General features: G+C 44.3%; 1 protein-coding gene across 8 annotated transcripts in view; it reads right to left on the bottom strand.

The window, feature by feature from the left end:
* The window catches only part of ARID1B (AT-rich interaction domain 1B), a 291,898-nt gene that overhangs the window by 116,698 nt on the left and 159,800 nt on the right, over positions 1 to 15,400 (bottom strand). For all 8 annotated transcript variants that reach the window (XM_077755104.1, XM_077755108.1, XM_077755105.1 and 5 more), the window contains one exon: positions 9,931 to 10,174. In XM_077755104.1, the coding sequence (XP_077611230.1) occupies positions 9,931 to 10,174 (244 nt within the window). The remainder of the gene's footprint in view (positions 1 to 9,930; positions 10,175 to 15,400) is intronic.

Genomic DNA, 15,400 nt, shown 5'->3' with positions numbered 1-15,400 from the left:
CTCACTTCTCGAGCCTCGGTCTCTGCTTGGAATCCGGATTCTTCTTAGAACCAGCTGCCAATTCCAAATCTCCCTTTGGATGCCTAATAAGCACCTCAAATGTAACAAGTTCAAAACCACACTCTTGGCTCCCTCTTCAAAAACTTGCTCTTTCCTTTGTCTTCCACTGTACAGAACCACCATTTACCAATCAAACCACCATTTACCAGTCAAAACTCTTCTGCTCCCCATTTCTGCTACTCACGCATCCAGCCGCGACCAAACTCCCTCCCCTAGGCTACTGAAGTAGCCTCCTAATCAGCCCCCACTTCCAGCCTTGCCCCTACAGTCCACTTAGCAACCAGGATGATCCTTTTAAAGTACATATTGGATCACCCCATCCTCTGCCCTTCTCTTCCTGCCAAGTGGCTTCCGATCACGCTTAAAATAAGTTCTTAAATCCCAATCATAACTTACAGAGCCCCGTGTAAACTGGCCCTTGGTTACCCTCTAATCTAACTGCCTGCCCATGCTGTCCCCATCTGCCCCTCCTTACTGTGCTCCAGCCCCAACAACTCCCTTGCCCAGCACACCAAACACAGTATTGATGTGGGGCCGCGTGCTTGCTGGTTCTCTGCAGGGATCCCTCAGTCCCAGATAGTCACTGGCTGAATGTTTCGCCTTTGTTGGCTGAGTCCCTTGCTCGAGTATGCATTTCTAAGAGACACCTATCCCAGTCACTGCTCTCTGAGAGAAGCAACCTGATTTTTCTTCCCCCTAACCATATCTGATAATGAATTATATACTCATTTCCTATCTTTCCCACTAGAACTTCAGTTTCATGAGGACAGAGTCCTTTGTCATTTATGTTCAGTGCATTGTCCCCAGTTTCTAGAAACATGCAGCATAAGATGTATTCAGCACTCGGCCGAATCAATGAAGGAAAGAAGAGAATGATAAACAAGGGAGGGAGGAAGAGGAGCAATTGCGCCAGTTGGTCTTCCTCAGGAAATCACCTGATTTATCCAACAGCAAAAGTACAACATGCTTCTTTTGAGAAAAGCCATCCAATGAATTAACACATTTGGCATCCTCAGCAAGGTCACATTCTTGGCATTCAGCTATATGCATTTAGCGTAGTTTGCAAGTACAAACTCCTATGTCACTTTCTGTTTGGAAGGGAGAACATCAACATTAACAATCCCCGGTTATATCATTTATAAACATGCAGATGTGAATTATTAAAGATTAATGCATTTTAGGATTGGTGTCGGCATTCCGTTTGTCTCATGCCGAAACCAATTCTGTTCTTCATTAGTCAATGACAACCCGTATCACCCTGTTATGGAAGAGAAATCAAAGGTGCAAGTGCGTGAGTTGAGAGTAAGTGATGAAACTGATTAGTAAGAGACTTAACGGCTATAATCAATCAACACATCATAATAATCCTGGCTCCAGGGCTATCAGGAGATAGGGAAATAAACGTAACACCCACTGCAAAATGGTCTTGTTCTTTTCACAACTGGTATTTATTCCCTTTAGATCACAAGTTTGTGAAGTCAGCTTTAGGGGCATCTTGACTCAAAGTTCCACTCATTTTAGTATCACTTTCCAAAATGAGTAGTCAGATAATTTGTGAAACTTTTACTTCTGGGATAAAATTAGTTCACAAAAGCTTTGTTCCCCTCCATTCCAATTCATCGCTCCCATGGAGGACAGAAAACAGCAGGTCAATGCCAATAGCATTTCACCCGAGGAGGCACTCTGCTGATTCAAGAAACAGCATTACTTAGTTAAGCCCGAGTTTAGAGGGGGTGACAGTCCCCTCAGCTCGAGAAATGAAATCAAACAGTAAACAAGGCGACTGAAGTACTTCTCTGGTGAACAGTGTAAAAAAATAATGGAGAAGTGGGTGTGGGCGGCTGGATCGACCACGTAAACACATTAGTCACTGCTAATCTTCCAGAGCGAGAATGGGACCGAAATACTACCCTGGTGGCATGGACTTCCCTATATTTTCAGGCGCAGAAGACCAAAGACAGAGAATGAAAATGAGGGGCAAGTTTAAACTGAACTGCGTGACTTAATACACATGAAATACACATTCCCAGTGTTTGAGGGGAGCCAAACCACTGGGAATGTGTATTCTGACATGTCTTAATGATCTCTTATTTCTGACTGGGAAGGAAGAAGTGGAAAAGGTTTAGTTTGAAATTTGTTGGAATGGAAGAATTGAAACAATTTCCCCCTTTGGAGAAAAAGAAGAAATGCTCATTCCCCAATGATTGGAATGCTCATTTCCCAATGATCAAAATGTCTGACTTGGGTCAGGAGGGGCCTCCTAAGGAAAGGATAGCTCAGAACCCTCGGGCGGCTGCTGTAAACGCACGGATGTGGGTGCAGGTCAGCAGTGGGGAGCCCGTGCGCTACTAACGGCAGGAGCACACCCATGACCAAAATGCTGAGTCCACAACCAGGCTCCTGGTCGGAATTTTAAATTAGTTCCCTCAAGGGGAAGGCTCTCCTATCTCATAACTAAGGCACACAGAGGTGCCATCATATCTCTCTCAAAGACAAAACGTACTGTTGCCTTCTTACGTGTTGCTCAGCATCATTTGGAATGGATCTGAAATTACTGTTTTGTGTAACATACAAATAGTTTACTTTGTATGGGGGAAAAATACTGGCTGAAGTTCTCCACAGTTTGTAGAACCGCTGAATTGATGTTTTCCAGGCTGCCACAGATTAAAAACATGGATATATCAATGGCATTTTGTGTTTAAGAATTTTTTTTTCCTGCTCAGTTTGCCAATAAGCGGCATGCATCTTCCTTGCAACAAGCTGTTGCAGGATTTCGACTTCGAGAGAAGCCAAAAAAGAACACTTGATAGATGTTTTAAAATAAGATTACCAGGTAGGGTGACTGTGCAGACTTTCAAGTAAAAAATGTGTCATTATGCACAGTGCCATTTCAGAGATGCTACTGATGTGATCGTGACAGCAAACTGGTTCAGAACCACTTCCACAGAGTGAAATAAACTCATAATCTTACCTCGAGTTTTAAGCAAAGATAAACTGAAGAGTGGAAAATTTATTTACTTAGGATGGGTTAGGCTTCAGCCCTAAGAGTTCTAAAAACCTGACGGGAATGGACTAAAAAACCCAGAGAGACTGGCTTGCACCCTTCGGTGTACATTTTATAGGTACTAATCTTGACAAATTAGACCAGGAACTATCATTTCCTCTCACTAAAATCCTTCCTGTTCACTCCAGCCTATGACTAACTCCTAAATGCAATTCATTTTTCTCTTTCCCATTATAGCATCCTTCCAGAATCTGCTTGTCTGAATGTCAGATTAAGCAAGAAAATGAGTTTTTGACCAGAATATCTTCTTGTTTGTCTGTGCAGCTCCATCAGCTCCCACGGAAATCTCAGCTCTCACTTGCTAAGCAGAGGGGAGAACGGGGTGGGCACTGCCTCGGGAGAGCTCTGAATATACCATGGTGCTGCCCAAGGAGTTTACATTTTCCATAGTTAATCAGAGGTGTGCCACCCTTTTGGGAATTCATTGAGTATCTCAGATTTTCCCGGGGTGGGGGGTAGAGATGTGACTAGCTGCTATGCTGGGTGCAGTGCTCATCATCCAGGAATTGACATGATAGTGCTTCAGAAAATCAGGTTTAACTGTAAAGTAACTGGGGCTTTCTGAGAGTGGAGGGGCGATCACTGGCAGACCAATTCTACAGGCTCTTAAAACCTGTGATCTTTTCCGAAGGACGCAGCTGAAGTCACCTGCCAGGTCTGAGTCTGCAGAGGTGAAGCAGCACAGCCAGCAGGGTGCTCTGCTCCCAGGGGGCTCCCTGGAAGCCAGTAGGTCCTGGAGGCTGCCTGCAGAGGTGCGCCCCAGGAAATGCTCCAGCCGACTGTAGAGGGAGGGAGAGGAGAGCTTCCAGAGGAGGGAGGCACGAAGGGCCAACGATTGGAGTGATGAGGGCGGCTCCTGAAAGATTTATGAAAGACTTCTCTCCACCTGGCCCTCCTCCTTCACGGCTGTCACCTCTTAAACCACCCTGACCCAGGGCTGCCCACTCTTCTTCGGCCAGCAGTGGAGCTGGGGAGGGGCGATGTGGGAGGTGAGACCTCAAACAGCAAGGGGCATAAAACTCAAAAAGCAAGAGTTCTACTTTCATATCTGATGCAACTCTATTTTCTCCCTGCCTGTGATGGCCAGGAGGAGATGATCTTTGATCAGCCTTCTAATAAATACCCACGACTAAGCCAGAAGGACTAGCCATGAAAACAAACATCTATTCATCACGACACTAACGTGAATACCTAGTTTTGTATCTTTGGTCCCAGGCTATTATAATCCACAGCCCTTCTCCTGTCAGATGAAAGGGACTTAAAATTGGACGTGGCGCAGATGCCAAGTTCTTAAAAAAAAAAAGATGAGGGAAATCTATTCGGGGCTTGCAGTTACTATCCTTAGGTCTTTGTTAACACAACCGATGAACTATTCTCAGCAGTTGGAAATTTAAAGTTTCCCTAAACAGAAATGCTGCTCGGGCTGTGAACAGTTAATTCCTGCCTGCCCATCCCCCCTCCCTGCTGTATGTTCACCTTTCTTAATATTTAAACACTGTGGCTGCTTACAGCACATGGAGGAAAAAGCTGACAAAAGCCTTTAGCCAATAAAATAAAAATAAAAAAAAAGTTCGGCTTATTTACATTTTTGCTTTGTTAGTAAACGGGGACTGTTGGCTCTGGAGGCAAGACGGGCGGAATTAACGTCCAGTAAATCGTCTGGCGACGGCATCGCATTCTCATGTTGTGCTGTGTCAGCTCTGCTGCGTGTTAGGACGAATTAGGCCCAGTGTGAGACCCGCACGATGCATTCAGGGCCCAAGAGTTTATTTCCCTAAAACCGAGGTAAACAACTCTACGATGTGAGCCAGGAAGCAGCCAAAGTACGGGGGTGGGGGGTGGTGGTGGTGTGGGATTATTTGTTAGAAGGGAAACCAAACACCTGATATCAGACCTTTCGGCATCAACCGCACTCGACGTTAGATGTGCCTGATGTAAATGTGCATATACGTGCACGCTGCCAATTAGAAAGATGAAGGTATCTCATTTCCGTATCTAAGTACAAATACATCAATGTAAAGGGGAGAGGGAAGTGAAAACAACAAGCAAAACACAAGAAAATGTATCACGGCACCGGGGGAGGTAGTGACGTATACATCTGGGGTCTCAAATGCTCGTTTAGATTAAACAGCCGGGGCTGAAATTCTTTGACTTCTAACCACGGGTCGGTGCAGTGCTGGGGGCCAGTAATGTGCAAACAAAGGGAGAGTCCATGTGGCTACTCACCACAGAAAATCTCCATCCTGCTTTTCAAAAGAACGCAGGAAGGAAAAGCCCCACTGAGTCAGGGATGTGCCAGGGCCGACGTGGTGCCAGAGTGTATCACATGGTTGTTCCCATGACACTCACAATGCTCGTGCAGCAGCACCATAGGAGGGCAGATTTGCAGGGGGTGGAGAAACGGTTTCGGCCATTCGGGATGCTTTCCTGGGCTTTTGTGTGTCTGCCTCTGTGAGTTTCTCCTTAGCCGTCCGTTTCATTCTCGGGACAGCGAAGGAGAAAAGGGTGGCTCTTTTTGCAACAAACCCTGGGAAGCAGCGCCAGGAAGTAGCCACCACAGCGTTCTGGCTTTACGGCACCGAGGCCGTCAGCCACACGACAGCTGTGTGTCTGAACAATGACTTGCTGGGCAGACAATGATTGAAAGACTCGATCTGTGACACAGGGTGAGGCAGCAGCAAGCTCAAGGAGGAGGTGATGGGAGAGAGGTGAGATCAGAAAAAACAACTTAGTGCCGGGAATGAGAGGAAGGAAGGGGGAGAAGAGAAAGCACAAGACTACACGCAGAAAAAAAAGAATATGGGGGAAATTCCAAACAGATGTTTGCAAAGCAGCAGCGTGAGTATTCTGCCCCGTGAGGGAAACCGTGTGCCCGCTGCCTGGGGTTTTTACTCCATTGGTACAGACTCAGAGGCGAAGGGCAGGAGACTGTATGTGATCTAAGGATCTAACGTGGATATAACAAAGTTTAAACATAAGGACTAGGCAGGGGAAAGGAGAAGGTGAGATGACTAAACGGGCCTGGTTGTTCTCTAAGGGAAAGTGTCTTTGCATTTGGTTAAATTAAAAAAAAGAATAAGCAACTTTATGACCATCCCTAAAATGTGGTTTTATAACCTGTGACCGAGTTTACACAAAGACATTAAAAAAAAAAAAAGGAAAAAACAAGGGCACATAGGCTAGGTGGAGGGAAGGAGAAGACCAAGTTTTTTTTTTTTTTTCCAACAAAACTATGCATGATTTCTAACAAATCCCCTTAAAACAGCAACATATAAGATTCACGATGAGCATCTATTAAAAATGGATGTCTACGTGTCCCCAGGCTTCACTTTGGGAACAGAGTGGAGAAGCAGGTAGTGTCTGCACTCGAGCCATGGAGGGTGGCTACCAAGAGGTCCGGGGCAAGCATGGGGGGGAGGGCCTCCTCCGTGGGAGTTAAAAAAAAAAAAAAGCCGTCCCTCCCCACAGGAGAAGAGCCTGAATTTCACTCCCATTTGCCCCTCTGGCCCATGTCCTTGTCCAATGAGCAACCTGCTTGACTGCAAGTGGCAGCCATGGCTAAGGCCGCTGAGAGGTTCGTACTGATCGGTTAGCTGATGTTGTGTCAATACATACAAAACGTGGGAGGAAGAACCCACTGTTTAAACTGCATCTATGGTTAAATTGATGTTAGACTCCCTGCTCAGCACACCACACCGGCATCCATCTGCCTCTGGTCCCAGCGAAGCAAGGGTGCAGAAGCATGTGTCCCCTTGACTTTCTCAGACCTAATCCCCAAGAAGGTCAACCACTAACCTGCCATCTTTTTTTTTTCCAAGTTAGAAGAAAAACGATTCAAGTTCGTAACCATACATTACGCTTTCGTGGCTGGCTCTGAGCACACCTACTAAGTAGCCTCAGTAAACAGAGCAAATCATCACTGAAAACTTTGCATGCGTGTCTTCTGAAATGTGCAAGAACACTCTGGGTGAGCAGTCAGAAGACTTGCTGCCCAAACCACCTGTGCTGCTCTGGACACAGCACAGGGTGGGCCTCTGGGTCTCAGCTACCGGTAACCGGAACCCCAGTGACCGTTAACATGCCCTGAGTGCTTCGCATGCATCTCCTTTGTGTGCATCAACACATCTAATCTGTACAGGAACCCTAGGAGATGTGGCTATTTATCTTTACAAATGCAGAAACTGAGGCAAAGAGAGGGTAGAGGCCTCTCCGAGGTTATACAGCAAGTGAGTGGCGATAAAGTGAGGTGAGATCGGATGGTTATATACAGAAGGCCAACCAGTTGCAGTCTTCTCTGGGGTTCCACCAGGAGAAAAGGGAACAGGTCCCAAAACGGCCGACCAGACTTCCAGCTGGTTACTACTCTTAGAATAACACCGACCTTAAAGAAACGTTCTGTTTGCCATGTTCTATACAATCCCATTGCTCTGCAGCTTCTCTCAGCAGACACGGTTACGGATCTACCTGAAGAGCGTTCCTCACCCCCAAAAGTGAACTTTTGCTGTGTCATTTCTTCCCTGTGCCGCGTGGATGGAGAGGAGCTGAGTCGGACTAGTGTGTGAAATGAAAATGTAGTCCCTGGGCGGTTAGCATTTTGGACCCAAGCTTAAAAACAAAGTGTATGCTTTCAACAACATTTCTGAGAAACCTGAAAGCATTCTACTACAAACTTACTTTCCCAAGAAGCTGGCGGAGAGAATCCCATCCAGGCCCTTGCCTGCAGCAACCACAGAGAACAGGCCTCCTTTGAGTTGGGGCTAACGGATCACCAGAAGTGTAATCCGCTGACCAACTTTATGCTGCCCAACATAGAACTAAGCACCAGGCTCTGAAGCCAGTTCACCTGCTGAGCTACATCCTCCACGGTACGTGGTACCACGTGACCAAAGTGAGCTCTTGTGTTGGGTATGTGTTCTACACCACATCCAAATCCAAACGGTGAAAAAGAAGTTTCAAAATCCCCACTGGAATGATAAACACATGTATGAAAATCATCACACTGTGAATTACCCATATCAGCAGTTTTAAATAAAAGACTACAATATCTTTATACCTCTGAGGAATTTTCACTGAAGTTATTAAGAAAAGTCCTTTTGATCCAATTTTTGAAAGGAGTTCTTGCTTGACAAATACAATACTTTACATATGACTTCCCAACATTTAGGTGGTTGATGCTTCAAAACCCATCTCAACACCAAAAACTGCCTAAGGATTTCTGGAATATAAAGTATTCAGAATTTGAAAAATGTTATAAAAAAAAAAGTGGGTAAATCCAGGTTTCATTATAATCTCTGTGAGGACAAACATATTTTTGAAAGAAAGGTTAACATCAAAATGCCTAAATCAAAAATGTGCTATATTATAGTTGTTATCTAAAATATGGATGAACCTTAGAAACAGAACATTTAGTCAAAAAAGCAAATTGTAGGAACCATGGACAGTATGAATGGGGTAACCACATTGTCTGTTTTGCCAAGACTCCTCCCTTGTTACGCCTGCTGTCCCATAATTATTAATAGCAACATATCCATGTCCCCAAAAGGGTCTCAACTTGGTTGGTAAGTTATATAGTCATTCTACATACACTTCTATAAATCTCAAAACTAAATAAAACTAATGATATATTTTCTATGAATTTTTATAATAAAATGCTTCAAAAAAAACAAAAACACAAAAAACCCCCCAAAAGAACAATTAAAAAGAATATTCACAGAGTATTTGAGGCAGGGAAGGACAGGACTAAAGGTAAGGAAGGAACACAAGGCAGACACAGCAACACTGGTCAGAGTCCAGGTCTTAAACTGGACAGTGGGTTCATGAATATTCATTTGGTAGTTATGTCTCATCATTAGCATGCTGTATATGTTCATATATACACATATATGTTTAGATATATGAATATATATAGGTTTATATATAAAACATCCCATAACAAGCATTTTTTAAATATAAAAGGAGTAAAATGGTAAGAAGGGGTAAAACTACCACCTATGTTTTCAAGAGAACAGATTAAACTATCAGAAGATTGAGCCACAATTTAATATTCGTTCTAATGGGTTAGTAAAAGGCACTTTCTGGCAGCCACCTAGATCATGTTAGCAAAAGCTACGTGGAAAAAAATTACGTTTAGTCTGCTGATGAGAGAAATGGACGATGTTGACAGGAGAAAGCTGGAGGAACACGACGCAACACAACGACAAAGAACCCTACGTACACAACAAAGAGGGTGAAGGATACAGACAAAGTGTGGCTGCTGAACTAGCTGAACGCAAGTGTTCACTGGAGCGCAAACTCCTTCCGTCAAAATGAGGAGATGAGTCTGTGTCGGTGACGAGGCCGTGGACGGGTGCTGGCCCAGTAAAGCACGGGCGAAGACAAAACTAAACATGTGAGAAACTGACTGCCAGAGAATAAATTAAATAGAACCATAAAAACTAAGGCTGATCCTTGTCCACCACCTTACCTCAGTGGCACTCCTCCACAGAGAATCTTATGCACAGAATCGTTACAAAACACACAGAGAGGCAGTAATTTTCTGGCATAAGGTCAACGTCCAAACCAAAAGCATCAAACTAGCTGGTGATTTTATGAATTGAGTGTTTACTGTTTATTCATTAGTAGAGCGTCTTTGGCAACTGGGACTCTCGAAGTTATGTTTCTAACATGGGGCTCCATTACCACGTGATTTCATCGCCACGTTTTCACCGTAAAAAAACAACAACAACCACGGAATGTACGTTGTCATCGATGAGCCCTAGGTGTGTCTTTAGCACCGAGTGGAACGATAAATATTAAGGAATGAATACCTGGAATACTTGCAGGAGAAATTGGGCCAGATCGTGACTGGTTGCTTCCCACAGGAGAGCCGACGGGAGAAGGCGACGGGCCCCCAGGGATGCTGGAGAGATGCGGGGACGCGTGCGGAGAGAAAGGCGACTGGGCAGGATTGCTCTGATCCCCTTGGCTGCTCGTGGACCCAGACGCGCTGACTGCTGAGCTCAGAGTTGCTTCCGTTCCCGTGGGGAGGTCGTCAATGGAGCCAGACAAGTCCTGAGAAAGAAACACCAACAGATTCATAAAGCAACACGCTTGGATCCATGCCCGATCAAAAACGTTATTTCGAAATTGCAACAGTGGCCCCTTTTGGAGACAGCAGTTTTTCCAGATAATACCCCCAATTCAGAGCGTGGCCACTCATTCTTAGAAGACTTTCAGGAGGTCTCACATGAGCTGAACCCTAAGATCCGGCCCAGTCCTAAGGAGTGAAGAAAGTTGTACACCTCTCTTTCATAAAACCATCTGGCAGCTTTCGTGTAGCTGCCAGCACCTAGTCCAACAAACCCGTTCCAAGAGTTACAGGAGACAGCACTTTGGGTGGTGACTTACCATCTCAATGGAATGATGGCGTCCATAAACTGGAAACTATAGTTTGGGATCCTTCTATTTAGAGTCCACGTTGAAGGACTATGTGAATTTCGAACTATTACATTCGAATGGGACAGCAACATTTTAACCAGACCTCGTGGTAAGAAATACTTACATCTTAAGTAATTGTAAGTACCATGATGATGAAGTAGTTATGTGTATATGTTTGTATGATCCTGTGAAAATAAATCCCTTTGAGGTTATGTTGGCAGAAAGTGGGTTCTAATGCCTCACTTTTTATAACAATTTTAAGCTAAACAAACAATTTTTCATGCCAACTAGAATTTGTTCCTAACACTCAATAAGGCAGTTATTAAAATTGCCATTTGAGAGACACAGAAACTACAGCTCAGTTAGTCAGTTACTGATGGAGTTTACACCACTGAGGAGGACAGAACCATTCACTCAAGAGGATGAAGGGAAGCTGAGAGAGAGGAATCTTCTGCACCCTCGTCAGGATGAAAGGAAGAGACTTTCGTCCGGCCTTCCTCGCTGCTGTGGGGCCAGGGCCCAGGATGGGTCACCCACTGGGGGGCGCTCCCAGGTCACTGAGAGTCTGGAGGTCCGGGTGGGGCCTGGAGCTAGTGCTGGCCAAGTTCTAAAAGCCGGGCTGCAGTATAAAATTATTTGTCCGGATGGTCTAGGGCCAAATGCTGCCGAGTGGGATCATAAATGGCAGGTTCTGCTGTTGTCTACAAAGCATATTTAATTCTAATTTATACTCTCTACGCATTCCACTTTATTCATGCTTAATTTTACCTCACTGCTTACTACTGGGACTTCTAAAACGAGGGCTTTGAAAACTGGTGGAGGTAGACTGGATCTAGACCAGGAAGCACCAACAGGACCGGGTAGAGCATAGCTGGTTATGGGTCTTCGGGGTCCCCCGAAATTTCGCAAAGCAAACTCAGGGCCAGGGTCCTGGTCTCCTGGAAAGTTGATCTGTTAACCATCTCTTATATCATATAATGGGCTTCTCTTTCTTAACAGTGAAAATGCCCATGATTAAAAATACAGTCTCAAATAGCTATAAAACCTCACAAAAATGCATGTTACAGAAAACAAAAATTTCTTATGCTAAGAAGAGTAACATCTAAGAATCACTTCTAGGTTTAGAGTAACAAACATAAACGCAATGGTATCAGGGTAGATTGAACATATCTCCACCAGAGAAAGTATCATCAAATCTCCAAAATAAAATGGGGAACACTCAATCATATTTTCAGAATTCAGAGAATAAAATATATTAACATTTCTAGGCAGGACACGCAAGCTGCATGATTTTGCACATATTCAGCTGATAAAACACTGTATTTCACTTGAGTACCCAGTTTTACAACAGTTCAATTCAGACTTTCGGAACCGAGCGCAACTTTTGCGAAGCAGGGTCAGAAAGAGAGAAAGGTTATTAAGAGAGTGACAGGCAATATACAATGTAGAAAGTATTCACACTTCAGAAATGAAGGCAATTCTCTGAGTTTCTAGAAACAAGACTGAAATTAGCAGTGTTCACGCACATACACGTGGGCCTGCTGAAAGAGCNGGCCCACTGCTGCCTCCTCAGGGGCACAGCCTCAGAGCTAGGACAGGAGCAGAGGTGTGTAAGAGGGGTTGGGGTTTAAGTACTTGCTCACAAGGCATCCCCCTCCTAACCGGATGTAGCCCATTCACAGAACTGCAAAGGGACACACAGGTGGGGCTTGTCAAAGCAGGTGTTGCAAGCTCCGGCCTGGGGGCTCAAACGGGACCCTGCCAGTGTTTGCTCTGCCCACAAGCCAAATGTTGTTAAATGACTAAGAAAAAAAAAATCAAGCGTAATACTTTGTGATACATGAAAAATACTTGAAATCTGAACTTCAGCGCCGTAACGTTTTATTGAACGCCGTCACCGCCCTCCCTCTACGAATCGTCCACGGCTGCTTCAGGGCTGCGAGGAGACTGTGATGGAGACCCCATGGCCCAGAAAGCCTAAAATGTCTACTGTCGGGCCCTTTCAAAAAAGCCGGCTAACCCTGACTGAGAGCTGAGATATTTCTAGTACGGCCTCTCTTGCCTTCTCCTCTTCCTTGGGGTAAACTGGAGGGAGCTAGGCCGCAGTTGAACCACATGGTGACACCCTGTATGTCAGGAATTCTGGGAGCTCCGCCAAGAACAGGGACTGACTCCACGTCTACATCCACCAGGAAAATACTGAACGGGAGCCGGAGAGAGCTGCGTTCTCTGTGCAGGAGCGGGGTAAGCCGGGAGCCCCCACGAGGGTGGCTGGCGGGCCTGTGTAGGCGCGGACACCTAACAAACATGCATTGTCAATAAACGACCATCGGGCAAGAAACAGTGGGGGGAGATTGGGGGGACAGGCGTTTCATGCTTCTTTACAGGAAAAAAATTTAATAGATAACTAGATATAAAACTATTATCTTTTATTATACTATGTATGGGATTAAACATAGAAAAGCCTTTGACGTAGATTCAATTTTTTTAAACATCATTACTTGAAGTTAAATAATCTAATGCATATCTTTCTTCATAAAAAAAAAACCAAATTGTTACTTGGAAATTTGTAAAATTCTCTGCACGACCTATAAATTCCCTCCCTGTCCTCCCTTAAAATTCCAAGTTATGGTTGAACAAGTGACACAAATGGGTGTTAGGAAAGCTTCCTTCAAGCTGCAAAAGCATGAAAAACATTTCTGTTATTCAACAAGGTGATCAAGGAAATACCAAGAGAAAAATATAAAAACGGTGGCTTTCTTAGTGTTCAACATGTCATCAGAATTTCAGTGCTGACTAGACCTCGGTGCAACAGAAGAGTAATAAAAAGATATAATTTCTATATTACTATTACACATACACGTAACTTTTATATGTAAATTATAGAGGAACATTCCCGCCCTGCAGACACTTAGGGTATCTGCACGTATAGCTATCTTAAAACATGTTAATAAAAGAAGTTCAACAGTGGCTTAAACATTCAGCCTACTTAACAAAGAAGCTCTGTAACTAATACTCCTCTAGAGGACAATTTAGTCAGCAGGGCACCAACTCTATTCTTCTTTTATAAGTACTATCAGATCTATGATGCCTGTAAAGAACAGAGAGACCTTACTGCATCTCATTCTGACCAAGGCACCTTCAAGCTACAGTGCTTCATTTATCTTGCTGGAAAGCTGGCAGGTAACGTAATTGCAGAGCGGACTCTTTTAAGGGGCTAGAGCCCCCTGCCCCAAGCATTCCCTTTGCATCTTTGCTTTGTATCGATGGAGTGACGGGTGAGGCGATGACTTCCTGGGCTCATACACAGTAAATTCGGTATCTGCTGGGATGAGGGGAGTTGGTAAAATCTAGCTATCAAGTTGGGTTTTCAGTATGTGACATCACTCAGAATACTGAATGCTTTCCAGCACCCCCAAAATGATCTAACTTCTGCCGCCAATGGTTAATTTATTTTCCGAAAATCAATGCCTTAAAAAAGAAAGGCTTGTTTTACTTTAAAATTTAATTTAGGGGCGCCTGGGTGGCTTAGTCGGTTAAGCGTCCGACTTTCGCTTAGGTCATGATCTCGTGGTTCATGGGTTCAAGCCCCGCGTCGGGCTCTGTGCTGACTGCCAGCTCAGAGCCTGGAGCCTGTTTCAGTCTGTGACTCCCTTTCTGACCCTCCCCTGCTCACGCTGTCTCTCTCTCTCTCTCTCTCCTAGAAATAAATAAAAAAACATTAAAAAAAAAAAATAAAATTTAATTTAAATGAAAGTTCCCTGCAAAGGCTTTCCCTCCGCAACCATCATCTCTCCGCCCATGTAAAATTTTCATTCTGATCTGAGTGAGGAGTACAGGAGATTTCACCGCACGGAGAATGAAATGCCACCGGGGAGCAGTAACAATGCTAGCAGCTCTGACAAGAGACACACTTACGACTTAACACAGAGCGCAGATATGGTCCAGATTCAATACAATGGGACAGGCAGGGTGGGGAAGGGCAGGGACAGAGGGATGTATTTGGGAACATGCCATGAAGAAGGAGCACAGGAAGAATTTTTAGAGATCTACACATACATGTAACAAGCATACAACATCAAGTATAAACATTCTTTCGTGTCTACATATTGCAGATGATCCTCCCTAAAAATATGTTTAATATATTATGACTCACTACATCAAGAGGCATCTTTGGTTTTGATGGTATTCAACTTAGCTAGTAAGTTAGCTTCCTAAAGGATAAATCCAGGCAATGCTGGGGACGTCTTACTGTCTTCAAAGACCTGGGAATACGTTAGAAAACGTACTCCCTTGTTTAATTAAATAAGTGGGTTTTTAAAGAAAAGCAAATCAACTCCAACATACTCTAAGCTGCGGCCCTCAATACAATGAGCTGATAGCATTGGATCGGTTTCTGATAGAAAACTGCAGAGCAGTGCACACATTTGGGCATCGCTTGCTCAGAAGCGCCCCAAGAGAACATGAGGATAAACACTGAATTAGAAACAGAGAAGATATTTCAATCAGTGAGACTAGTTCAGGTCTCTTGTTTAAGGATTTTAATAGGCTACAGTTAATGATTTCTCACTGTGACTTCCCATGGGTTTGGCGCACAGGTTAAAATGCCAGTTCAGTGGTCTTTTAAAAAATGTCTCTCCGTCATCTTCCAAAGCAGGAATAGTGTCTCTTCTCTTTTTTAGAATTTCAGGTATAAAATTCAGACGCGCATTTTTTCTTTTTCTCTCTCTAACTAGACTCTAACTTTCTTAAGGGCGGTGACTCCTTGTGTCAAGTGTGGTGCTAAAGAGAGATGGGTTGACTGGCTGCTCTGGTGACTGTCGCCGAATTTATGTGCTCTGCGGTAAAATACAGCTGCAA

This window comes from Crocuta crocuta, unplaced genomic scaffold, assembly GCF_008692635.1.
Source record: "Crocuta crocuta isolate KB4526 unplaced genomic scaffold, BGI_CrCroc_1.0 scaffold11, whole genome shotgun sequence".
In the NCBI taxonomy this organism is placed as follows: domain Eukaryota; kingdom Metazoa; phylum Chordata; class Mammalia; order Carnivora; family Hyaenidae; genus Crocuta; species Crocuta crocuta.
The sequence above is the reverse complement of the archived record's forward strand: the minus strand, read 5'-3'. Positions and strand labels throughout refer to the sequence as shown.